The sequence below is a fragment of the Borostomias antarcticus genome (genome assembly GCF_949987555.1).
Source record: "Borostomias antarcticus genome assembly, chromosome: 2".
NCBI lineage: Eukaryota > Metazoa > Chordata > Actinopteri > Stomiiformes > Stomiidae > Borostomias > Borostomias antarcticus.
In genome coordinates this window covers 7,816,194-7,842,854 of record NC_140235.1, presented here as the reverse complement: position 1 = coordinate 7,842,854, position 26,661 = coordinate 7,816,194, and the positions used below count along the sequence as shown (strand labels likewise).

The 26,661-nt window shown below is 46.8% G+C and overlaps 2 protein-coding genes across 4 annotated transcripts in view; both read left to right on the top strand.

Moving 5' to 3' along the window:
• Positions 1-15,905, top strand: part of traf3ip1 (TNF receptor-associated factor 3 interacting protein 1) — a 31,394-nt gene extending 15,489 nt beyond the window's left edge. For all 3 annotated transcript variants that reach the window (XM_084461255.1, XM_084461254.1, XM_084461256.1), the window contains 5 exons: positions 44-179; positions 667-703; positions 989-1,065; positions 12,835-13,058; positions 14,142-15,905. In XM_084461255.1, the coding sequence (XP_084317381.1) occupies positions 44-179; positions 667-703; positions 989-1,065; positions 12,835-13,058; positions 14,142-14,304 (637 nt within the window). In that variant the 3' untranslated portion in view covers positions 14,305-15,905. The remainder of the gene's footprint in view (positions 1-43; positions 180-666; positions 704-988; positions 1,066-12,834; positions 13,059-14,141) is intronic.
• Positions 15,906-17,307: 1,402 nt separating this feature from the next.
• asb1 (ankyrin repeat and SOCS box containing 1) lies at positions 17,308-26,087 on the top strand. The gene is made up of 5 exons (XM_084452177.1): positions 17,308-17,491; positions 17,772-17,913; positions 18,234-18,536; positions 22,609-22,991; positions 24,849-26,087. The coding sequence occupies exons 1-5, from the start codon at positions 17,386-17,388 to the stop codon at positions 24,977-24,979; spliced, it is 1,065 nt and encodes a 354-aa protein (XP_084308303.1). The 5' UTR covers positions 17,308-17,385; the 3' UTR covers positions 24,980-26,087.
• The last annotated feature ends 574 nt before the right edge of the window (positions 26,088-26,661 follow it).

Genomic DNA, 26,661 nt, shown 5'->3' with positions numbered 1-26,661 from the left:
GTGCGTGTGTGTGCGTGTGTGTTTCCGTGTGTACTGGGAGCAGGCTGAACAGTGCCAAGCCCCCTGCAGCTGTCATCATGGAAGGGAAGAAACTCTCCGATGACGACGAGGAAGACGATGAACAGTTTGTGGTCGAGGAGGCGGCCCCCCTTCCCCCCGAAATGCCTGGGATGGAGGTGGTGAGTCTCTCTGGACCAAGGATGGAGAGAGCACAGCTGTGTTAGATTTCAATCAAGAATGAAGTTTGAAATTGTGTAAATCAGCTTCTTTGCCATCTTCCCCAGAGTCATACTCTTCTCTGTGCGTACTCAGCATTGAGACTCACGCCGTTAGCCTAGCTTAGCCGCAATCGCTGGAAGAGACCTGGCACCAGTAGCCAAGATCCCTCAAAAGTGATGAAATACACTTTCCAACAACTCCCAAACTTTCATATTTACATGTTGTGACTTGTGTATTTACCATGTGTAGAAATAACAATGTTTGGGGAAGATGGCAAATAAGCTAATTTCCCCAAATCTTGGCGTGTTCCTTGGCGTTCCTAAATGTAGTATCAGGGCATTTTGAAGTGTAGGCAACATTATTGTTATAATTCAGTAGAAATGTTTACTTTGAAGAACGAAGTAGTGTTGTATTCAGGAATGTTAAATGAATGATTTTATTCCACAGGAGCCCACAATAGAACTTCAAAGTGATGAGAAACATGGTAAGAAGCCGAGTGACTGAGCATTGCTAAGACTAGAGAGCCCCCATGTTTGTTTTTCTACCTTAGAGCACAGGACCTTTCACACCGGCACAAAGTGATCTGCATCAGTCCGCTACAGGACCTTTCACACCGGCACAAAGTGATCTGCATCAGTCCGCTACAGTCTGCCTTCTATGCGGTGTTGAGTGTGAGAGCTAGAGGACCGTTTCCAACCGGGACGAGTGTGACAGCTAGTGGAAGCCTCATTCTGAATCAGTTTGTCATCTCTGGTTTGCCTTTCCTCAGGTGGGCTGGTGAAAAAGATCCTTGAAACGAAGAAAGACTTTGAATCATCACCATCATCTCCCAAGTCAAAAGACCAGGTGAGACATGAGTTAGCCCCCACTAGAGGGCAGTGCAACAACAGATTTGACCCTCTCTCAATCATCCCTCTCTGTGACTCAATGGTAATGTCTCACGATTACCGTTCAAACCTTTATTTCTGTAAACCCGACGCCAACTGTACCTTGGGGATGTAGACGTAAACATTGCAAAGCCTGGAGCGTACAGTACAGTCAAAAGAACGATTTGGGGCAAATGGAGTGGAGAAGTGTAATTGCAAGGCCTTGAAACCCGTCCAAACCCTTTCTCTCCAGTGAAGCTGGAGCAACAACAACAGCAAAACAAGCATGACTTCACAGATCGTATCAGCAGGAGACCTGTTCCCCCTCAGCGCTGTAACATATCTGCTGTTTAGTCTTTGTGCAATGGGACAAAAACAAGGGTTCTGTGTTTGCTACATTTGGACTTGCTGGACTGAAGCCTAACTGTGGTTTTGAAAAGTGCCAGCCCCCCCAAAAAAACTATTTTTGGGAGATATTTATCTTGGCCGCCCACCCCAGGTTTGTAACCCACTTCCTTTAAAAGTGGCCAAATGACAGAATTGTATTATTTATGGGCGATAATGGTTTTTAAACACTGCACTGTGAAGTGGACACGGTGAATAACTGACTAACGGATAGTGAGTAGTTGCTCACTCACTGTTAGACGCGGTTTCTCATTGCTCCGAACATGAGTTCCCTTCTGAGGTAAAGAACTGTCACGCCTCATCCCTTCCCTCCCAGCATGTTTATCAGCCAGGGAGAGCTCCAACCGTCAATATTTGGATAGTGAATCAGTGTGAAGTCTCTTGTCCGTGCTCAGCGGTGGGGGGTAGCGTCCGCCATCTGTTTTGGGTGGTCTTCTCAGCTGAAGCGTGCGCTCCCCCCCCCAAGCCTCCCGACGACTCTGATGGATGTGATGTTGCTGCTGTCGCTCACGCAGAAAGACCCCCGTCTACCACCCCCTCTCACCCCAGACCTGATCCCTCTCTCTCTCACCCCAGACCTGATCCCTCCCCCTCTCTCACCCAGACTTGATCCCTCTCTCTCTCTCCCCCCAGACCTGATCTCTCTCTCTCTCTCACCCCAGACCTGATCTCTCTCTCTCTCTCACCCCAGACCTGATCCCTCCCCCTCTCTCACCCCAGACCTGATCCCTCCCCCTCTCTCACCCCAGACCTGATCCCTCTCTCTCTCACCCCAGACCTGATCCCTCTCTCTCTCACCCCAGACCTGATCCCTCCCCCTCTCTCACCCCAGACCTGATCCCTCCCCCTCTCTCACCCCAGACTTGATCCCTCTCTCTCTCTCCCCCCAGACCTGATCTCTCTCTCTCTCTCACCCCAGACCTGATCTCTCTCTCTCTCTCACCCCAGACCTGATCTCTCTCTCTCTCTCACCCCTGACCTGATCCCTCTCTCTCTCTCTCACCCCAGACCTGATCTCTCTCTCTCTCTCACCCCAGACCTGATCTCTCTCTCTCTCTCTCACCCCAGACCTGATCCCTCTCTCTCTCTCCCCCCAGACCTGATCTCTCTCTCTCTCTCACCCCAGACCTGATCCCTCCCCCTCTCTCACCCCAGACCTGATCCCTCTCTCTCTCTCCCCCCAGACCTGATCTCTCTCTCTCTCTCACCCCAGACTTGATCCCTCCCCCTCTCTCACCCAGACTTGATCCCTCTCTCTCTCTCACCCCGGACCTGATCCCTCTCTCTCTCTCTCACCCCAGACCTGATCCCTCTCTCTCTCTCACCCCAGACCTGATCTGTCTCTCTCTCTCACCCCAGACCTGATCTCTCTCTCTCTCACCCCAGACCTGATCCCTCTCTCTCTCTCTCTCACCCCAGACCTGATCCCTCCCCCTCTCTCACCCCAGACCTGATCCCTCTCTCTCTCACCCCAGACCTGATCTCTCTCTCTCTCTCTCACCCCAGACCTGATCCCTCTCTCTCACCCCAGACCTGATCCCTCTCTCTCTCTCTCACCCCAGACCTGATCTCTCTCTCTCACCCCAGACCTGATCTCTCTCTCTCACCCCAGACCTGATCCCTCTCTCTCACCCCAGACCTGATCCCTCTCTCTCTCTCTCTCTCTCTCTCTCTCTCGCCCCAGACCTGATCCCTCTCTCTCTCACCCCAGACCTGATCTCTCTCTCTCACCCCAGACCTGATCTCTCTCTCTCTCTCTCACCCCAGACCTGATCCCTCCCTCTCTCACCCCAGACCTGATCTCTCTCTCTCTCTCTCTCTCTCTCACCCCAGACCTGATCTCTCTCTCTCTCTCTCACCCCAGACCTGATCTCTCTCTCTCTCTCTCACCCCAGACCTGATCTCTCTCTCTCTCTCACCCCAGACCTGATCTCTCTCTCTCTCTCTCACCCCAGACCTGATCCCTCTCTCTCAATCTGACCCCAACCCCCCACCGTGTAGATTGTGCTGCGCCCCCCCCCCCTACCCTTCTATTCATCATTTAAAAAATAATCAGACTGGATTCCTCAGGGTTTCCAAATAATCAAGTGAGATTTCCCCCCTGTCAGATGTACCACGACTCTCTGGTGCAACTTGATCACAGCACAAAGGGGCTCTCCTAATTGACTTAATGCAGCCTCATCAGTTTCAGGATCCCAGACCCTTATTACAGGGCATCTTACGGCCGCATGGGCAGCCAGGGCACCCTTCAGTCCGAAGGGCGAGCAGGTCTGCTCAGACGAACCGCTACCCCCCTCCCTCCGCCCTGCTGGCCTTGCCTCGTCAGCTGTATAAAGCACTGGAATGACTTCCCTCCTGACATGAAAGGGTTGAGGGGTTAGCGTAATGGAGCCAATTCTTTCTTGTAATCACGGTGGAACATGGAGGGTTAAAAAATGTAAATATTGAGCTTCCGCATCCCAATGGCGTGACAGGATTGAAGTTAAAACGGGCTTGATTAACTCCTAAAAAAGCGTCCTGACGTTTATCAAACAGCCCGCTTAGAAATACGTTTTAAACTCTGATTTATAACAACTATACCACTGCAGTTTTACTGCGAGAGACACATTTAGTCCCGATTTTGGATCCATCTATGGATTTTTGTGTGTTGGCTGTAAGCCGACACACCAAGAAGAGGGAATCCTATTTGTCGCTCCTTGCCTCCCTCCGTTGTCGTTGTTGACCTGCAGTTCTATTGTTGCTACCACAAGAGGCAGTGGTCCCAGAACATCAAAACAAAAAGACTCCACAGATTTCCCAGGTCAGCGGTGGCCGAGTGGATAATGCGCTGTTTATATTATACCTCCATGTGCGCTGCCTATCACCGCGAAGGTTGTGAGTTCAATCCTTGGTGTGGACATACCAAGGTACCATGACATATTTTGTCACTGGATGTTATAGAAGTTATGTAACGAGCGTGGGTCATATTTGTTAATTATAGACCCTTTTACAGCCTAGTCAGCACAAGTATGCGCACGCATTCTTGAAACAGTAGCAGAGGAAGACAGATGAAATCGCCATTATTAAGCGTACGGACTGGACTGAGGAAATCATCAAAAATGCGTTTACGGTGCCCATTTTATATCAGGTAAGTTATTTTGACTACCTGGTTTCACTGGAATGTCTGGTTGAAATGTAGCCCTTCTCAGTCCCGTTGTCGCATTCCGCTCGCTCATGCCAGACAACAGTCCTTTGCTGGTCCATTCACTTTGCCGTCAAAATAAATCGGTGTCGGCCTAGTTAGGAGAGGCGCTCATATTTACAAGTGTCAGATAAACATGAAACTTCACTTACCTAAGCAAAAGTGTCTATTTTAACAAATGCTGGGTTGAAGCTTCAAAGCACCGCCACCACCACAGAAAAATAATTTCACTCGGACAGAACGCGTCTAAATAAATTATTTATTGGTAGCGCCGAGGCTTCAAAACCCAGCATTTGTTAAAATAGACCACTGTAAACTCGAACACTCGAACCAACACCTGACAACACTTGAGCAATTGAACACCTTGTCTATACAATAGACAACTGACTCTGTCAGTTGTCTATTGACTCTATTGAGTCTGTTGACTCTCTCTCTTCTATACAAAGATCGTCACAACCACAACATGTCCTGAGAGCACATGCAAAATAACAACTTATGGCTACTTTTAATGTGCATGTCTGTATGTTTAATAAAGCATTTAGGAAAAGTTTCAATCAAGACTTGAGTATTACCTATTCTGTTGAGTACTATGTTTACAATTGTTCATTCATGATATTATTACAATTGACCTTTCAAGTCTGCCTACACTTATGTTACTTAGCTAAGAACCATTTTAATTACAATTTACTTCTAAGGGCAAATACTTTACTTTCATATATAATCTCAAGATCCTAGTAGATGTCCAAATAACCCACTGTGTCTTGGGTCTACTTATTCACCACCTAAAGGGAAGTGCAAAACAGCAAGTTTTAGCATTGGAAGCATTGGAACTGATGTGTCCAGGTGACAAGACCCATCTTTATTTATCAGACATTACCGTCCTACCAGTCCCGCACAGAAACAAGCCAGCCAACACACATAAGCCAGGCAGGACCTAGCCTGGTTAGGAAACGCCAGCTGAAAGGTCTTTCCATGTCACCCCACCACACACACACACACACACACACACACACGCCCTGAATACGTACTGCTATTGTTAATGCCAAATCCCTCTCACCACATTGTTGAAATAGTGTAAATACAAGGACTTTTTGGATAGTTGAAGCACTTGTATTTTGCCATATCCTTCGACAGAGTATGCGACTGAAGAATTTGCTGTATATTTATGGGGACGACCTTCCCCGTGACCCCCTAGCACACTTGTATATTATTCTAAGATACTTCTCGGAGGGCGTCTTTTTATTTAGACAGCATTGGCCCCTCGCAGCAGCTGCGTTTTCATAAGATATTTTTTGTACCCTTTCTCCTTTTTCTTACCCCATCAAATTAGCCTTGATGAAGGTTTGCAATGGATAAATAAACCCCGTGGCACACAAATGGATGGCTGTTGAGTGAGAGTCACGGAGGAGAAAGGCCAGAAAATGTTCTACAGAATCGGCACAAAAATAAATACTCCTCCTGCAGGCCTGTGTCTTTGTAAACAGCCATCTTTTTTGTAACTCCACAGCATTCCATCAGCCATGTTGCCCTCAGAGAGAATGTAATAGAGAGAAATAGCAGGAAAACCGGCATCTGAAATTATAATTATATAGCACTGTCCACTACAAACACTCTGTTGGTTTCTACCTGACAACCTTGACAGCCCTGCTGAACTAGAGCTTTTCTCTATGCTTTTCAAATAAAGTCCCCTTTTCCTGTACGATTGAGAGTTGGAAAATGTCCCCGAGAGGGTTTCCCCTCTCCTGTCCAAGGCTGAGCGGTAGTGAGCTCAGCTGTGACCCCTGGGGGCTACATTGACCCTGAAACAACATCCTGGACCTCCCTAGACTTCTCGTCTTGTCACCTCACTGACTTTTAGCTATTTTTATGATCTAGCTGGAAGTTTTAACATCTTTCTCAGAAAAAGAGGAAGCCCCTCGACAACTTCTGGGCTAATTCTTGGTCCCTTGGTAAGCCTTGTTCCTTTGCCCATCTCTGAGGTCACTCTCTCTGGGGACACATTGAGGGAGTCTTGTCCATCCCGAATCCTCAACCTAACCAGTTGGCTCATATGCCTAAAGCTAACCAAAACACTGCCGTTTCTATTCCTAACCCCAGACCAGCCATGTCTGCAGGATCCAAAAACCGTGCCTGCGCAGGTCATTATGATGAATCAGAATTACGGTTCATTTTGATAAATCTGAATTATGTGAACAGGCAAGGTGTTTGGGCTGCTGCAGAAAAGAGACCCAAACACGTTTTCTTTGGCGACTGTGTTTAATAAAGCACAACCAGCAACGTAATCAAACGTAGTGAAGCTCGGAACTGTGGAGTGTTTTCTGACTGTTGCCTACTATCGGTAGTACTCGCGACAACCTCGCTGGATAATGTGAGCTTCCTACCCATGGATTTGAATTTGTTTTGTTTGAGGGAAATTGCAGTCATATTGTCGGCACACTAGTGTCTTGCTCAGGTGTTTCAATCCGTCTATCTGACTTTCCTGTCAATAACATAAGCCAGGCGGTGGAAACATAAGCTGAGTCCAACCCTAAACCCTGCCTCAGTGTGTGGAATGATGCAGTGGCACAGGCTGGCATAGCGACTGAAGTAACATTACTGAAGTCTAATGTGATGGATCCACTCAATAAGTTACATTACTCAAGTCTAATGTGATGGTTCCACTCCATAAGTAACATTACTCAAGTCTAATGTGATGGATCCACTCCATAAGTAACATTACTCAAGTCTAATGTGATGGATACTCTCCATAAGAAACATTACTCAAGTCTAATGTGATGGCCCTGATGGGCAAAGACTACTAGCTAGGTTATTGCTGTTCACTTGATGAGCAAACCTTGCTAGGACCTACAGTACTATAACCTAAAGGCAGTGACTAATCTTGCGGTGCCCGGAAGTACCAAACATTTTAGCCGTATATTTGCGGCTAAGGTTCGGGATAGAGTCGGGGCTGGTTAGGTTTAGAAAGAAACAAGATTCAGCGCTGTAAGAACAGCGAGCGTCTATTCCTACCGCCGTTGTGACTGTGAGGCTGCAGAAGTGCGCTGTGAGGATAGACGGTGCCTAACCTAAACGCAACAGCCAGTAGCAGCATTATATGTTAGCGCAGACAATGATTGGCTTTGATTTTATATCATTATTTATACAGTATACATAGCTCTTATTACAGTATTACTACAATGTTTAGTTGATGCTACTGTATTTAGTACTTTAATTTTGTGTCCTATGCAATATGGTTTGCAGCAAGGAAGCAAAGTATCTAGCTGGGGATTAAAGTTCAAGATCAATTAAAGTCTCTTGAGAACCACAAGTGGCTGGGAACTCTCCAAACTGTTTGGAAAAGGGCTGGCACATTCAAAAAATACTTGGCAGATGATTGGATGGACCATCTGTCTGTCACCATCTCTCACAAGCTAATTTCAACCGCTCTTCGCCGTCACCACCACCTAAACTGGCCCAGCATAGCTGTTTGTATTTCAAATTCCTCAAACCAATGCTGATTGGCCAGATTGTTTTCTGATCTGGCACAAACAGATCTCTATGGAGAGTATCCAGACTGTTTTGCGAAAGAAACTGAATGAGCTCGCTAAATCAGGATGGTCTCACAAGGCTACAGCTGGAACAATCTATATTCTCTGCAGGCGATAACTACAGCAAAAAAAAGAGTAATAGCTGTGTAGCGTGACAGGCCACCTATCACAGAGACCGCTGACTAGTCACGTGACAGGCCACCTATCACAGAGACCGCTGGCTAGTCAGGTGACAGGCCACCTATCACAGAGACCGCTGACTAGTCACGTGACAGGCTACCTATCACAGAGACCGCTGACTAGTCACGTGACAGGCCACCTATCACAGAGACCGCTGGCTAGTCACGTGACAGGCTACCTATCACAGAGACCGCTGACTAGTCACGTGACAGGCTACCTATCACAGAGACCGCTGGCTAGTCACGTGACAGGCCACCTGTATCACAGAGACCGCTGGCTAGTCACGTGACAGACCACCCATCACAGAGACCGCTGACTAGTCACGTGACAGGCCACCTATCACAGAGACCGCTGACTAGTCACGTGACAGGCCACCCATCACAGAGACCGCTGGCTAGTCACGTGACAGGCTACCCATCACAGAGACCGCTGACTAGTCACGTGACAGGCCACCCATTACAGAGACCGCTGACTAGTCACGTGACAGGCCACCCATCACAGAGACCGCTGGCTAGTCACGTGACAGGCCACCTATCACAGAGACTGCTGACTAGTCACATGACAGGCCACCCATCACATGACAGGCCACCCATCACAGAGACCGCTGACTAGTCACGTGACAGGCCACCCATCACAGAGACCGCTGGCTAGTCACGTGATAGACCACCCATCACAGAGACCGCTGGCTAGTCACAGGGCTGCTGTTGAGGGGGGGTTGTAAATTTGTCGACTCCATCGTTTTGCCTGATAGCTGAAGTTGATGAAGTGGCTTATTACATCATTATGGAAGCCAATACTTCATCCTGAAATAGTCCAGCAGCGGCTAAAACGAATGTTTCTTTAATGAAAGATGCCCAAGAGGGTGCTGGATCTCAACAGGTTTCATGCATCCGAGTCATTTTTCTTGTCAAAGTCCACTTTGAAGAATGTTATTCTCCCCCTAGTTCTCTCCAGGTCCATATTACCACCCCATCAATCAGGCGTTTAATACATTTTATCATTATGCTAATTAGGCATGAGATGAATCCCATATTGCAGGGTAACCATCCGTCAGACAGGCAGGTCTCTTCAGAACTTGGACACAGTTGTATGCCCCTGTCTTAAGACTAGGGGTCCTCTATTAAATTGAATTAAGGGTGACATCTTAAGTGTACTGTACATTAATATGTATGTTACTCTAGTACTTCCTGTAGTAACACCACTTTTGTTTCAGGAACTGCTCTGCAATTATATGCAGCACTTTAGTGGTATAGATAATCACACAAAAGTGGAACAAGGTACGGGGCAGGGGTGTCCACGGGTGAATGTTTACATTGATCTTGTTTTGGTAACACAACCTTCACCTGCCATTTTGTCCACTTACCCCTGGAGAGGCCTGCCTCCCACAGGTTTTTTCCACTTGGGTAATAACACACTGCTTAACCCTAATACCATGTCATTTCGTAGTAGTTCCAATAGAACTTAACTGTTGTTGTTACTACAGGTATTGCTTTGTAGCTACATAGTCACATAGACTTGAGATAAAGTGTAAGAATTAAGTAGCTGGATTTCGGGGTTATAAGATCTATAACTCAAACTTTTCACTGAGATTCAGACGGCAAACTGCACGGGGAATAACGGTGCATCCTCTACTCTCAACCACAGTCTGTGCTTTATATGATTATATGACTCCTGTGCAAACCTGGATCTGATTGCTGTCCCTTCAGAAGGAGAGAGAGTAGTGATGGATGCGTGTCTGTAAGCCACCTGCTCCAGGGAACCGGCCTGGGGGCTCCTGTCCTCCGTCACTGTCTGAGCTAATGGGAAAACCTGCCCCTTCTTTCCAGCCGCCATACTAAACAAATATTGTTCTTGGGTCGGGGTGAAAAAGAGGAAAGCTAGGAGTGCGCGGGGCTTGTAGACCTTGACAGAGGCCCCTATAAAGCCCTGATTTATGTCCGCCCGGACCGAGCGCATGCAGAACCGGGGACATGTTTTCACTCCGACTTTTCCGCGAGGCGGGGCGGGGAGTTCAGAGGCGCGAGGGGGCGGCGGCAAACAGAGCGAAGCCCGGTCCGTCTGCGGCCCGGTGGGGCCCAGGGAGCCGGGCCGTGTTTGTGTAGCCGGCGTGCCGATGGGCGCGGGGTGGTGGTGGGGGGGGGAAGCCACCCACCTCGAGGATGACCGTTAGACGTCTCAGTCTTCGCACACTTGGCGAACCGCAGGGAGAGGAGGAGAGAGACGGCTCGCCAGGACATTTTTTCGCCAGCTTCCTGATGTTTTGAAGTGTTTACCGTGTGGTTTAGTCCTCTCCGCTTGAGGGTTTCGAACGCTTTAATCATTGACCCGTGCGGCTTGTTTAAAGACCTAATTAATAAGGGACTAGATGATCGTGAATGTGGCACTAGCTGCGCTGAACGTGTTCAAAAAAATCCACACCTTCTAGCCAGCCGGTGTGACAGTTGGTGTGTTTTGGAGGGGAAGTTGTCAGTTAGTTTACACTGTCACTGTCACAAGTGTGATTTCTCCTACCTTGTAAAGGCAGGTGTTCCCACCTCGGTGTAGAATGACACAAATTGCCCCAAGAGTTTAACTTAAAAGGAGCATAAGTGTAGTAGTTGTTACTCAATACTGTAGTCAAATAAACCCAGTGCCACAACCTGTTACTAAAACAAACAAGACCAGGAGTGTGGGTGGGTGCCATGTGTGTGTCCAGTGTGTGCGTCTGTATGTGTGTGTGTGCGCGGTACTGTATGTGTGTGTGCCCAAGCACCTCTAGTTTATAGTTGTTTGGGCACATGTATGTTCTAGTCTTTTTAGATGTGTGTGCCTGTGTGTGGTTCTAGGCCAGGAAGACCTAGCTCTCAAGCTCATTGCCCCCACCCCCACACACACACACACACGTTGCCCACAGAACCCAGCTGAGTAAACATCCCCGTGCCAAGGGGAGGCCCCCCCTCACCCGTAGGGCTGGGGGGTGACTGGGGCACAGCAGCACCACGACCCCCAACCACACGCCACACAGAGGAGTCCTTCACCAATCCAGTCCCCTCATATTAGCCGGCACAATTCAGCCACACCTTTGATCTTTATATACACAGATAGGTCTGGCAAATTCCTGCCTAACATTTTTAGCCTTGAAATCCTAAACCGCTAAATGCAGCCTTGCGCTCGCTCTTGGCATTTGATACTTTGCTGGCGAGTGTAGAATTCTGTAAGAAGGTTTATTATGTTTCGGGTGAGGGAGAGTCTCGTGGTTGAGGTGTGCGTGCACACACACACACACACACACACACACACACACACACACACACATGCACACTCGCACTCAAAGGCATATAGCATTAGGCTTGCCACCCAAAGTGGATTTCAGAGTTTCTATTAATCTTTTTTAGTAGCTTAATCACTATTATATTACTACTATTATCTTGTATATTTATTATTATTCTGTTATTGCTGAGGAGCTCTCTCTCTCTCTCTCTCTCTCTCTCCAGACCCACAGCCTTGTGTTGGAGTCTCATCTCTCTCTGTCTCTCTCTCTCTCTCTCCCTCCCTCTCTCTCTCTCCAGATCCACAGCCTTGTGTTGGAGGCTCATCTCTCTCTCTCTCTCTCTCTCTCTCTCTCTCTCTCTCTCTCTCTCCAGACTCAGAGCCTTGTGTTGGAGGCTCATCTCTCTCTCTCTCTCTCTCTCTCTCTCTCTCCCTCCCTCTCTCTCTCTCCAGATCCACAGCCTTGTGTTGGAGGCTCATCTCTCTCTCTCTCTCTCTCTCTGTCTCTCTCTCTCTCTCCAGACTCAGAGCCTTGTGTCGGAGGCTCATCTCTCTCTCGGTCTCTCTCTCTCTCCAGACCCACAGCCTTGTGTTGGAGTCTCATCTCTCTCTGTCTCTCTCTCTCTCTCTCCCTCCCTCTCTCTCTCTCCAGATCCACAGCCTTGTGTTGGAGGCTCATCTCTCTCTCTCTCTCTCTCTCTCTCTCTCTCTCTCTCTCCAGACTCAGAGCCTTGTGTTGGAGGCTCATCTCTCTCTCTCTCTCTCTCTCTCTCTCTCCCTCCCTCTCTCTCTCTCCAGATCCACAGCCTTGTGTTGGAGGCTCATCTCTCTCTCTCTCTCTCTCTCTCTCTCTCTCTCCAGACTCAGAGCCTTGTGTTGGAGGCTCATCTCTCTCTCGGTCTTTCTCTCTCCAGACTCAGAGCCTTGTCCCATTGTCTCATCTCTCTCTGTCTCTCTCTCTCTCTCCAGACTCAGAGCCTTGTGTTGGAGGCTCATCTCTCTCTCGGTCTCTCTCTCCAGACTCAGACCCTTGTGTTGGAGGCTCATCTCTCTCTCGGTCTCTCTCTCTCTCTCTCTCTCTCTCCAGACTCAGAGCCTTGTGTTGGAGGCTCATCTCTCTCTCGGTCTTTCTCTCTCTCTCCAGACTCAGACCCTTGTGTTGGAGGCTCATCTCTCTCTCGGTCTCTCTCTCTCTCTCTCTCTCCAGACCCAGACCCTTGTGTCGGAGGCGTCCCGGAGGAAGGAGAGGGACCTGGTGTCCAGGGAGATCGAGCGGTTGCGCTCGTCCATCCAGACGGTGTGCCGCAGCGCTCTGCCCCTGGGGAAGATCATGGACTACATCCAGGAGGACATGGACGCCATGCAGAACGAGCTGACCACCTGGAGACGCGAGAACAAGGAGCACGCCCACGCCCTGCTGGAGGAGCAGAGGTAGAGCGGGCGGCCAGCGCACACACACACACATACACGCATATACACACACATATACACACACACATATAGACACACATATACAAACACACACACATACGCACACACGCACACATACACACACGCACACGCGCACACACACACATATACACACACATGCGCACACACACACATATATATATACACACACACACACACACATACACACACGCACACACATATACACAAACACGCACACACATATACACACACGAGCACACACACATGCGCACACACACGCACTTACACACATATACACACACACATACACACGTAGGCTAACGTGGCCTAGGCTGTAGGCTATTATTTAACAAATACAGTAGGCCTAGTAGACTAATCTACATGCTCACAACACGTCTGTGTTCCTGAAGTCCATTAACTGGGAACGAAAAATGACTCGATGCTCCTCTGCTTCAGGTTGCTGACGCGCTTTCTATAAAACCGTGCGATGTAAAGTGACTTTGGGTCCCCAGAAAAGCACTCCACAAGTTTGATATACTTATTATTATTATAGGACTGGCTGCAAATGAGCCACTATCACCTACAGTACCAACACCTTTGACTGTTCAAACAAAGCACTGAGAAAGATGAGAAAAGGCAGATCAGTGCTTGAATTAGATCTATTACGTCCTGATATGGCCAAATTGAACTATAGGGCAAACAGCATTGTTCTGCATTTTTTGTCTTTCGAATAAAATACAAATTTTCCAGTCATATATTCATCATTCAAGTTTTTGTTTAAAAAATATTATAAATATTGTATCGACATTGTGAACCCAGTATTGTGTATCGTATCGTGAGCTGAGTGTATTGTTACAACCCTGGTAGACAGACACACTACACACACACACACACTTTGCAGACTTGAAATGGAGGGAAAAGGAAGCACCCACTAACCCTGCGGCATGATGGGACATGACCTTGCATCCAAACATGATGGTTACCAGACCGTGGCCTGGCGGTGAGCCAACAGAAGAGACCACACACTCGCAAATAAACGCAAACAAACAAATTAATTCTTTAAATCTCCTGCGTGTTCCGCAGAGTAACAGACAGCGCCGTGGAGCCCCTGAAGACGGAGCTGGCCGAGCTTGAGCAGCTGATCAAAGACCAACGGGACAAGATCTGCGCCGTCAAGTCCAACATCCTGAAGAACGAGGAGAAGATCCAAAAGATGGTGACCGGTATCAACTTCTCCTCACAATGAGGCCATGAGACCAATGACCAAATAAACCCACTTCTCTGAAAATGCACTGAGGATTCAGGGAGGGTTCTTTGTAATGCTGGTGGCGTCTGATATGGGTTTTAGTGACACCGTTCTGAATTGCACTTTCACTGGGTTTCATACAAATACATCGGTCCTAAGTGTCCAGCTGTCCCCCACTTTTTGGTGCCTTTGTGGAATGCACGCATATGGAATCATCTCTCTCTATCTATCTCTCTCTTTCTCTCTCTCTCTTTCACTTACTCTATCATACACTATCTTTAAGGTGATATTTTCCACTCCTGGTTTTGGCTGAGTATACTGAGAGGATAGCCAGAATGCTTGTTATGAAGCACCACTGCACTTTGAGAAATGAGATGAGCGAAGTAGAGAGCTTGCTTTTTAGAGCAAGACACGGTCCACTCAGAGTTAGTTATGAAAGACACGGTCCACTCAGAGTTAGTTATGAAAGACACGGTCCACTCAGAGTTGGTTATGAAAGACACGGTCCACTCAGAGTTGGTTATGAAAGACACGGTCCACTCAGAGTTAGTTATGAAAGACACGGTCCACTCAGAGCTAGTTATGAAAAACACGGTCCAATCAGAGTTAGTTATGAAAGACACGGTCCACTCAGAGTTAGTTATGAAAAACACGGTCCAATCAGAGTTAGTTATGAAAGACACGGTCCACTCAGAGTTAGTTATGAAAGACACGGTCCACTCAGAGTTAGTTATGAAAGACACGGTCCACTCAGAGCTAGTTATGAAAGAGTGGCTTTGGAGACGAGTAATAGGATATTACCTAAATTGAAAACAAACAGAAAAGACGTGGATAATCTGACACTAGACACATAATGGGAGCTATTTTACGACTTCCATGTTTTTACACCCGTTTATACAACATTATAATACACAAATACAACATTGATACCTTCATCTGAGTTTTCATTCAGAAAAAAATCGATCCTCACCTAGTGGAGATTTAAAAGAAAAAATAGTATTATCAACTAAATGTTTTCTTATGAATCCTAACAACAACAAAGGTTTTCCATATGAATCATATAAGCAATATACCGTACAAAGAAGGTCAGGTTGCACTATGTAGTCAATAAAGGAATGGAAGTATATGTATGAGAGAAGTACTGAGCATAAGGCCGGCAGTAGTCATATTTCTATCCTACTGTATGAAACAGGCTTAATATGGTTGTCCGACATGACAAAATGTGAACAGTCACATCAATTGAAAAAAGATCTGAAACTTAGGGGAACTAATTATATACATTTACATACAGTAGCATTACATTGATTGTAGTAATTTGACAGATGCTCATTTACACAGCGACTAATAGCTACAGAATAATGTAATATTGTTTATTCAGAGTTTATTCTATCATTTCGTATCAATATTGTAGGTAACAAACTTTAATCTGAATGTTCTAGAATAATTAATTACAGAAAAGTGTGTACAGCACAGCAGAACATTTTAAGTAAGGGCCCATTTCTGAACTGTTAGTTCTTTAAACAATAATTATTATTTCTGTATTTTGTATGTTAAGGACCATTTACAGTGTACACTGTACTGTAACCACAGTTTCTCTTTAAAGCTGTATATTATGTATATTTTGAGTCTATCATAGTTCACTATTTTGTAGTGGAGTGAAATAAATGGTTAAATTTCAATAAAATAAACTCATTCTATCTGTGATTATTTTTACATCTCAAAAGAACCAAGGCACATGACCAAGTATTTTCCAGGGAGTTCTATAAACTCTTTTCTAACCTGATGTAATCATTTATGTGGTAATGAGCGGTTGGGAAATCTAATGTTGCATTATGAGCAAAATACTAAATTACAGTAGTTTGTGTTTTAGACAAGTTTGCAAAAAGTCTTTGAGGGCTGATGACATAACCATTTACATTTTCTGTGTAATGAGTATTATAACATCAACGCTGTGTGTTTTTTGGCAAGGCATAAAACAGCTGCAACAAACACAAAAAGCATTAGAAAACCCTTAAACCTGTATTACAGTATGTGAGCTTTAGACCAGGCATTTGTGAAGAGGACAGAGATTTAAAGGCCCCTCAGAGGAAGTGGTCACCTGCTTCAAGCAGCCTCTGGTCTCAGTCTTCACATGTGGATTAGTGCAGGCTGCAGTGAACTGTACTGGCAGCCACAGGTGCATTGTCCATTTCCCCTCTCATTAGGATGGAGGATCAACTCCTGCAGTGCCCAAAGTGAGCTTAGAGACACTTGTGCCACGTGTGGGTCTAGGAAATGTCTGCCCCTTCACTTTACTAATCCACCTCAAGTGTTTGGGTCTGTGAGATTTGCTCTTCTAATGAGTGACTTTATTTGACATGGGGTCGTCCCCTAACGTTTGCATCCTTCAACTGGCTACACTACCTTTCCTAGTAATCCCTGCAGTAGGTGAAGTTAACTTGATAGACTAGCCCTGTTTATATGTCAGATGTCGGGAGTGTTTATAATATACACTCAGTACATTTTCAGTGTCACAAGCTCAATTTACCACAGAGAGCATCACTGATGTATTATTTTTCCCCAGGGTTAAGTTGCCCACTGTTTACAGAGCTGGTGGGGCTCTGAGTCCCCATGGCCCTGTCCATTCAGAGTGACACATGGATCCGGCATGCCTATTTATTTTTAGAGCCCACAGCCCAGATCTAGGTTCAGCTGTCCTAATGTTTGCTCGTCTTATTTACTTGGGACTACCTTAAAACTTTACAACGCAAACGACATTATATTAATAGCTACTATTCTTGTATAGTTTACAGCAAAATACATATGAAGCAATTGCTGAAAAAAGTAGATGGTTATTATAGATAATTATTTACTTTATTGTAAGTAGGTTTATGTAGCATGGCACGCTCCTCATCGGTCCACCTTAAAATATTCTAACAGGAAGTCGCATCAGAAGCCCAGATGTCGTCAGAGATTATTATCATATCCATAATAATAATGCATCTAACACAGTTTACATTTTGAGGAATGTTGCTCTATTCTAGAACGTTGTTTTGTAAGTTCCATACCCCCATAGTAAAAGGTGGTGACGTTTTTCGATAAATGGCGGACGGCGGAATCGGAGACGAAGATGGTGATGTTGATGGCCTTCCCAATATTGGTTGTCCGCTGATCACCGTATCAGACTTACCTAATGCCACACCTGCAGGTAAAACACAGTAAATATACCACGTAAATATACGGAATGCATTTCATATCTGCCGTATTTAGAGGAGTTCTATTTTAAGTGGGGAATCTGTGTCGAAATAACAGAGGGTCTGCAAATCGATTGGCAAATCTCGTGCGCAATTTACGCAAAATCAATTTCAGTTCGTAGGCCAAGTAAACACGTTATGCGTTTTGATTTGATTGACAGCAGGGTAGCGAACGAACCCCTTAAATAGCAGGGAGCTTTGATCGGCTTTTAATTCACCCATCCTCTCATTTAGGTCGCAACCTCAAGGCTTGGCTCCAGGATCAGTTCAGCGACAAGCCCTCTGAGCAGGAGGAAGACTTGCGGCTCCACAATGCTGCCTATGTAGGAGACTTGGACTCGCTTAGGAACCTACTACAAGAGGACTGCTTCAAACGGTGGGGAGGGCTGCTGCCCAGTTAACATATACTAACCATGCCCCACATTCTACTGTATACATAACAGTTTACTTCCTGCTGAGGTCATGAGCAGGAAAATCTGCCATTTCCGCTATCCCAGTCACATACTTACGGTATATTTTGTAGACTCAAATAGGCAAATGTAACCCTTCACCCCATAGCTCAGATTTGCTAGCTTCCAATATTATTACTTTTTCTCAAGCGAGGCAATAGTCACTCACTTTTGCAATGTAGAGTAATCTGTTTAGACCAGTATAAGATTGATTACCCATAATGTACTGCTCTCCCATTTTGACCAGGCGGATCAATGAGAAGTCAGTGTGGTGTTGTGGGTGCCTGCCCTGCACCCCTTTGCGCATTGCAGCCACCGCAGGTCACAGCGACTGTGTGGCTTATCTGATTGACCAGGGCGCTGAGGTGGACCTTGTGGACGTCAAAGGACAGACAGCCCTGTATATGGCGGTGGTCAATGGACACCTGGACTGTGTACAGATCCTTCTCAAAGCCGGCGCGGATCCTAACGGAAGCCGGCATCACCGGAGCACGCCGATCTACCACGCGGCAAGGGTGGGCAGGATGGATCTAGTTCATGATCTAATCAGGTGAGGAGGTGGTGACTGCTGCCCTCGTGACCTCAGGTTTGTATTGCATCACTTCCTCTTCCCTTCAGGTCATTGGTTACATTTGAGATGGTTCGACGAGTTTGAGCAGGCCGTCTTCCATGATTGGCCAGGGCCGGATTTCACCATGCCATGGCGGCTAGAAGCATATTATTGAATTAGTATTAGTGACTATAGTGTCTGTCCTGTTGTAGGCTATACCCTAATCTATGTCACGTCCAGATAAATCATTTATTATATTGTTGTCTTAATTTGAGCGTTCGCTGAAACAGACTCCTGAAGAAAATGTAATGTTGTGGCGGCCCCAGCCTCTGAGTCCTACCTAGCCCCAGCCTCTCTCTCCCAGCCTCTCTCTCCCAGCCTCTCTCCCCCAGCCTCTCTCTCTCCCAGCCTCTCTCTCTCCCAGCCTCTCTCCCCCAGCCTCTCTCCCCCAGCCTCTCTCCCCCAGCCTCTCTCTCCCAGCCTCTCTCTCTCCCAGCCTCTCTCTCTCCCAGCCTCTCTCTCCCCTAGCCTCTCTCTCCCAGCCTCTCTCCCCCAGCCTCTCTCTCCCAGCCTCTCTGTCCCAGCCTCTCTCTCTCCCAGCCTCTCTCTCTCCCAGCCTCTCTCTCCCAGCCTCTCTCCCCCAGCCTCTCTCTCCCAGCCTCTCTCTCCCAGCCTCTCTCTCCCAGCCTCTCTCTCTCCCCTAGCCTCTCTCTCCCAGCCTCTCTCTCTCCCAGCCTCTCTCCCCCAGCCTCTCTCTCCCCCAGCCTCTCTCTCTCCCAGCCTCTCTCCCCCAGCCTCTCTCTCCCCTAGCCTCTCTCTCCCAGCCTCTCTCCCCCAGCCTCTCTCTCCCCTAGCCTCTCTCTCCCAGCCTCTCTCCCCCAGCTCCGGCCTCTCTCCCAGCCTCTCTCTCCTCTAGCTCCAGCCTCTCTCTCCTCTAGCTCCAGCCTCTCTCTCCCCTAGCTCCAGCCTCTCTCCCCCGGTTAAGTCACAGGCAGAGTTTAGGATAGTGAGGGCTGTGATGATTTGTTGAGTGTTCACAAGAATGACACTGTGTAAGTGGCCTAATGAGGTCTAAGCCCCTGCACAAGGTGACAAACTCATTTAAGACGCAAACCACGTTCTAATATTACAGTATTAGAACGTGGTTTGCGTCTTAAATTAGTTCATTAGGCCACTTACACATGTATTCATTCTTGTGAACACTCAGCAAATCCATCCATTTGGAGGAGAGAGCTGTGAGCAGCCTTCCTATACATAAAAACAAAAACCTGCATTCCCGCATTGCCCTGTTCCACCAATCGGAGGTAGAACAGCCGGCTGGGGATCTCAAGGTCCCCGGTCCGAGCCCAGCTCCCAGCAGTGTGCCGAAGTGTCCTTGAGCAAGACAATGAACCCCAAAATCGCTCACGTGTGGCATGGTTGTGCAGTACCTAGTACTGCTGCCTCACAACAAGAAGGCCTTTCTGTGCGGAGTTTGCATGTTCTCCCCGTTTTCGCAAGGGTCTCCTCCCAAAGAACTAGGACTGCCCCCTGAAAGTCGACGAGTTGAATCATCGGTCGAAGATCCTTAAGTCGACTGAGATTCTTGTAGTCGAGCAGTTTTTTGTTTTTTTTCTCCACTGTCAAGATGCGCTGGTGGGCTAAGACAACTCACCTGCCTTGTGATTTATATAGGACAGGCTAAACATTCATTTTAGACCCTGGCTATTAGCATAGCTATTTGTTGTGCAGAAAATGAAGACTTAAGACTGTGTAATGGCTAAGTCCTATACTCTTGCCGCTACTGGCTGCGAAAGCTAACTAGGCGAATTGTTTTGACGTGCACTCAGTAAAACCATGAGTCCTCCTTTAGACTTGCAGTTATCCGCCAGTTTATTTTCTTTTCACAAGGTTCCCTGAAGTCCATACAGTGTTCACTTAGCTGGCAATAACGTTTATCCAGTAATATACAAATAAAAACAAATAATAACGCGAATCACTGAGCACACTCGAAAACTGTTTGCTTCTCCCCAGATACAATTGGCAACATCTGTACACTGTTTGCACCAGGTTTAATAGCCTCAATAGAACCCATGTCAGCGTCAGCTGCCACAATACCAAATATACCCCCCTAGTGGTACGGAGGAACATATGAGTAAATGATAAATAGATGAAATATGGCTCATACAGACTGATATAGTGGAATGAAGAAGGTAGGGAGCCCCTCTCCCCACCGCTGTGCGCCTAGCCTACTGTGCGCCAGCAATCACACAATATCACAACACAAAACTGCTTTCCTAGATCAATCTTCTTGTATTAATTAAGAAATCCGCTGGAATTTTTTTTCTTCCCATAGACAGGTTGAGCTCTAACATCTGCGAATATGCTTCAGTGAAGCCAAAACATTTCCTTGTTGACTGCTGCCCAACGAATGAGCCTATTCACGCACACTTTCAAATGCACAGTTGAGACTCAACACATCGCCCAGTCCTAATGTAGGCTATGGGAAACACTGAATAAAAACATGGGAGCATCTGAAGTAGATGGACAGTGTGGGCTAGATGATTCATGTTTAGCAAGAAAAACAGGCGTCTTTTATTGTGCTGCCTGCGAGGCTGAGTTAGTCTGACAGCTGTCCCGACTCCTGCGGTCTCCCCTCAGCCTAACATTAGACATATGGGGAAAATAAGGAGGAATGAATCGTCAAATCTCTGGTTTGCATAGGCGAATCTGATTAGACTCACAAAATTCAGAGTCAGAGACAGCCCTACAAAGAACCCGATACAAAAAACATGCAGAAGAACAGATGCTCTTCAGTCCGGTCCCTGACCAGGACCTGGACTGAGCACTTGGACTTGGTCCCTGAGCAGGACCTGGACTGAGCACTTGGACTTGGTCCCCGGGGACCGATGAATGATGGCTGCCCCTGGAGGAGGACATCTTGGATGGGAGAATTCCAGAGAACAATTTCCACCGGCGACCACTGAAGACGTGTGTGTGTGTGTGTGTTGTGTGTGTGTGTGTGTGTTGTGTGTGCTGTGTTGCCCTTCACTCACATGTGTTGCATGTCTCACTGTGCGGCCATTAAAGGTCCTGGTCCAGAACGTTTTTGTTTTGTTTAGTTTTTTTGAATCCAGGACCAGCCTGAGGTCCGGCTCAGTAGCTCCGCTCCGCCAGCGACCGTTGAGCTGATATCCAGCTGCATACAATAGTACTACTGGGCCGGACATGCACTATATGGACAAAAGTATTGGGACACACCTCTTAGTGGTGGGGGCATAATGGTCTGGGTTTGTTTTTGTGCGTGGCTGGCCAGCTGCGTAGCTAGTATAGCGTTTGTCGGGTTATCACTCCCTCCCTCCCTTACTCCGTTACTCCCGACAATGTTGGCCTGCATCTCTCTGTTGACACCACAAGAGGCAGTAGTCCCAGCACACCAAAATCAAGAAGGACGAATGAAGCTTCTAACACAAAGAATGACAAACTAGATAACCAGCAAAGTTCTGAAGAGAATAATAAAGAAATAGTGACAATGTATAACTCGTCAACTCTCTCATTGTGAGAAGTGGTGTCTGATGAGCTCTCAGCTAATGGCTTGCGACAGTATTTGTAGAAAAACCCTCACCAGGCTGGTGGGGGTAGCGGCACTCCAAAAAGAGTAAAGGTGCAAGTCTTTCGGCTCGAGTTACATTTTTTACTCAGCCATCAGGCTGACACATTTCCGCATTGTTGTGCCTTCATGCGAAAACATGTCAGCCTGACAGACTACATCTCAATGGCTCGCTACAGAATGTTATCATAGTTGTGGAGCAGTCAGTCAGTCACTAGCTTTGGTAATTGGCTGAATCATATTTTTGTAAAATTGCATGAAATTACATTTTGATTGACCTTTTGATTCAGCATCTACAGTACTTTTGTTTGAGAGATCGGTGTTCTCCCTAGTGAAACCATCTAATGTAATAGATCTGACTACAATGCTATTCAGTACAATTGTCCTATCCCTATATTGTATTATGCTGACTGGAACCTGTAGGCCTATTTTGTCTATTTTAACTCTTTATCACCCTCCCTGTCACCACCACCACCTCTACAGGTTCAATGCAGATGTTGATGTGGACCACCAGCTGGGCCCGTACCCTCTGTTCAGTCCCCGAACCCTGAGCACTCTGGTAGCGTGCCCGCTCTACATCAGCGCTGCCTACCACCACCTCCACTGCTTCCAGCTGCTGCTCCAGGCCGGGGCCCAGCCCGACTACAACTACAACGGCCTGGTGTGCCGCGAGACTCTGGCCAAGGGCCTGGCGTCCTGCCTGCTGGACGCCGTCATGCGCCACGGCTGCGAGGCGGCGTTCGTCACCCTGCTGCTGGACCATGGGGCGGACCCCACCCTGGTGCCCTGGGAGGTGCCCGACACCGACGCCATGGGCAGGGTGAAGGTGGACCCCGAGGCCCTGCAGGTCTACCAGGAGGCCAGGAGTGAGTATGCTTTGCTAAACCGACCTGTAGTGAAGTCTGGTCTCCTGCTGTCGCTCTGTGTTCACCGCTGAGGGCGTTTCTCTGACCGGTAATGTGAAAGGAAAGTGTGGAACACCGATCCAGCACGGTGTCAAAGCTGGAGGAAAAAATCAATTCCCTCCCTGATTGGTTACCAATTCGCCTTATTCACCTCAGCTGCCATATTGGTCAGTCTGACATAATTAGGGGTGCGGATGCGGAAGTGCCCGTTGACTTCAATGTTAAAAGTTCACTGTAAAAACACCACTTCAAGAACCAAAATAGTCAAAATAACAGGCTGAATACACTATCGGGGTTACAAACTCATCATTACCAGACTCTGATTGTTTTTCACTGCCGTTGTTTTCGCGTTTGGAAATACATCGGAGAAAATGCAGCTGACGGCTAACTATGGCTCATTCACCTCCATGTATTTCCAAACGCGAAAACAACGGCAGTGAAAAACAATCGGAGTCTGGTAATGATGAGTTTGTAACCCCGATAGTGTATTCAGCCTGTTATTTTGACTATTTTGGTTCTTGAAGTGGTGTTTTTACAGTGAACTTCTAACATTGAAGTCAACGGGCACTTCCTTTCAGGTTTTGGTGAGTGTTAAACGAGTGTTCTGTAATGTCAGATAGCTAATATTAGCTTAGCGAGTTAAAATGTATGTTTTAAGTTGACAAACATCATACAGTATGTGTATGGTCATGGCCCAATTCAAAACAGTTATTTGTCTCCCGTCATTGACTGCCGTTCAAGGTCGATTCAAGGTCACATGGGGGTTCTCTTCCTGCTTCCGCTTAGGTACTCGCTCTCACTTCCTTGAAGTGAGGAGACATTACATTACAACTGTCATTTTCCTCACATGTCACATCCGTCACACGTTCCTGCAGATTCATGCTCTACAACATCAGGAGGATTCGCCCTTTCCTCACTAATGAAACGGCGCAGGTACTCATCCAGGCCCTGGTCATCTCCCGCCTGGACTACTGCAACTCCCTCCTCGCGGGGGCACCGGCGTCAGCCATTAAACCTCTGGAACTTGTCCAGAAAGCTGCTGCTCGCCTGGTGTTCAACCACCCCAAATTCTCCCACACAACTTCCCTCCTCCGTTCCCTACACTGGCTCCCTGTAGCGGCTCGCATCCAGTTTAAAACTCTGGCGCTAACCTACAGGGCAATGAAAGGAACAGCCCCCTCCTACCTCCAGGCCATGGTCAAACCCTACATCCCCTCCCGACCACTACGCTCTGCTACCTCAGGGCGACTGGTTGCCCCGTCACTCCGAGGCTCCTGCGGTCGATCGACACGGTCACGGCTCTTCTCTGTCCTGGCCCCGCAGTGGTGGAATGAGCTGCCCACTGATGTCAGGACAGCAGAGTCGCTGCCCATCTTTCGTCGCAGGCTCAAAACTCATCTCTTCAAGAAGTACTACAACAATCCTCCCACCTAAGCACTTATTATACTATATTGCACTGTACTTTAGATTGTGATTCTTGCACTTTGCCTTCAGCACTAGATTATGCTCTTAGTCACTTGTTTGTTTTAGAAAGAAGATGCACTTGTGAGTTCTGGCAAATAGTAGTACATTGGCTCTTCCTACGTTAAATGCAATTATTGTTAGTCGCTTTGGATAAAAGCGTCTGCTAAATGACTGTAATGTAAAGTGAGGAGACCAGAAGGAAGTTGATACTGGTTCTTTGATTTCTCCTGCATGTCTTGCTCATTGGTGCATATATGGGCTATTTGACTAGATGTGTTTGGATTTACATTGTCATATGATCCCGTTCATCTTAAATTCTTTTTTCAACAATTTGTTCTGTCCACCTTCCTCAAGGAGTTCCTGGCCGGCTGACCCACTTGTGTCGGATCGGGATCAGGAGGGTGATGGGGAAGAAACGACTGCAGTTCATCCCATCACTCCCACTCCCTCACCCTATTAGGAACTTCCTGCTTCACAACAACTGACCAGGCCTCGCTGACCGCTTCCCTCTCACGGACGGCTGATGGGAATCTCACCTGTTGGTCCTGACTCTACTGTGTTCAGCGCTCATCCCAAATGCCTTTCACCACTACTCTCCTCCCCTTCCCTGGTGGATGAAAGTATAAACAATAAACATCTAAATCACTATCCCTCTACTGAGAGTTTGGGAGACGAGCTTTAAGACTGATTTCATAGTGCCAAGGATGGAATTGGGATGAGGAAAATGAATGTTATTCATTATCATCATCATCATCGTTACAATGCCCTACTGTATAACTGGAAATGAATCACCTAGACTACAACAGGGCATAGATGGAGCTTACTGCTTGTTCCAAATGTTCTCTTACATGTCTCATCTTCATGCTCCAATGCCACGGAAGTTCTGATTCACACGTTTTGCATCACACCCTCTTTTAATTTTACTTAAATGTCTTGCCATACATGGACAACTTGTGTAGCTCCTTACTGCAGTACCTGTAGCTCCCCCCGTGTTGCTGCCTCTGCCGTCTCTCAAGTGAAAACATTTCAATCAATCCACAATTGAATTTGCCATCAACTATTATAAGTGATTAACATTCATACATGTCAACGCTTAAAATCCTACATATTGTTTCAAGTGCACACATGCTGATGTCCAATGTCAAAGGAGTAACAATGCTAGTTATATCTATATCTTTAGGGCATGTCACAGCTCTGTTGACCTTTTTCTCTTTGCCGCTACTGCTACATCCACTTGTTCTGATACATATTAGATAGGGATTACTTTATTTCAGGAACAGATCCCAGATGGAATCCACAGAGCAAGGCTGGGTTAGGGTTAGTGCTACTGTAGTCTAAAGATTGACTGCTATATGGTTTAGTAGTTGTGACCAGAAAGCTGCCTTTTCTTGCATTATTCTATTCTGGTTGGTGATGATACTGTAAGTCGGCCATATCAAATGTTTTCGGTTCAAGTTTACTTCGTGTCAAGTGTTCATGCGGCACCTGCTGCCACTTTTCTGTGCATATGTATATTTGCAATGTATACATGCTTATTCATGAATGTGCAATGATTCACACAGTGTAACTCAATAAAGTGCTGTTTAATTAGGACCTTTTGATTCTACTGAAACAGTTATTTCTGACTTCATGAACAACCTGCAACCCATTCTGTGGCAGAGGTATCGGTAATATCAAAATGATCAATTATCAAAACCATTCTGTGCCTCAATAAGTCTTTTCAACGAAAGACCATCAGAGAACAATTATTTCCCACTTCTCACAAACTAGTCCAAAATTATTGGGAAAAACTCCCAATTCAATAACCCCAAGTCTTGATTTAGAATTACAATTAGTTCATTACTGAAACTAAGGGTGTGACAATTTGCCTATACATCTCTGTACCCACCCTCAACAACCCACTAAAGATACAGTAGGACACAGTTCTGGATAGAAAGCCTTTCACTATCTCCCTTGTCAAACATTGACTTGGCCAACGGGAAATGGGAGCTAATGGCTGAGTCATGCATAATACATCATGATGATTAACATTGAACCGGGGAAGCAGAGACTGGGGCTGCTGCCCACAGCTCCAGCCACAAGACCCTAGGCAGATACAGGGATGACATTTCCCACCCTAAAAATAGGTCCTCTGATATAACAGACAGCTCCTTTGAGCTTTTTGGAA

Bases quoted from the DNA above. Each gene is read 5' to 3' on its own strand.
- asb1 (XM_084452177.1), top strand. From the start codon at position 17,386: ATGGCGGACGGCGGAATCGGAGACGAAGATGGTGATGTTGATGGCCTT. The intron at 17,492-17,771 runs GTAAAACACAGT...CCTCTCATTTAG, and splicing joins ACCTAATGCCACACCTGCAG to GTCGCAACCTCAAGGCTTGG. The intron at 17,914-18,233 runs GTGGGGAGGGCT...CATTTTGACCAG, and splicing joins CAAGAGGACTGCTTCAAACG to GCGGATCAATGAGAAGTCAG.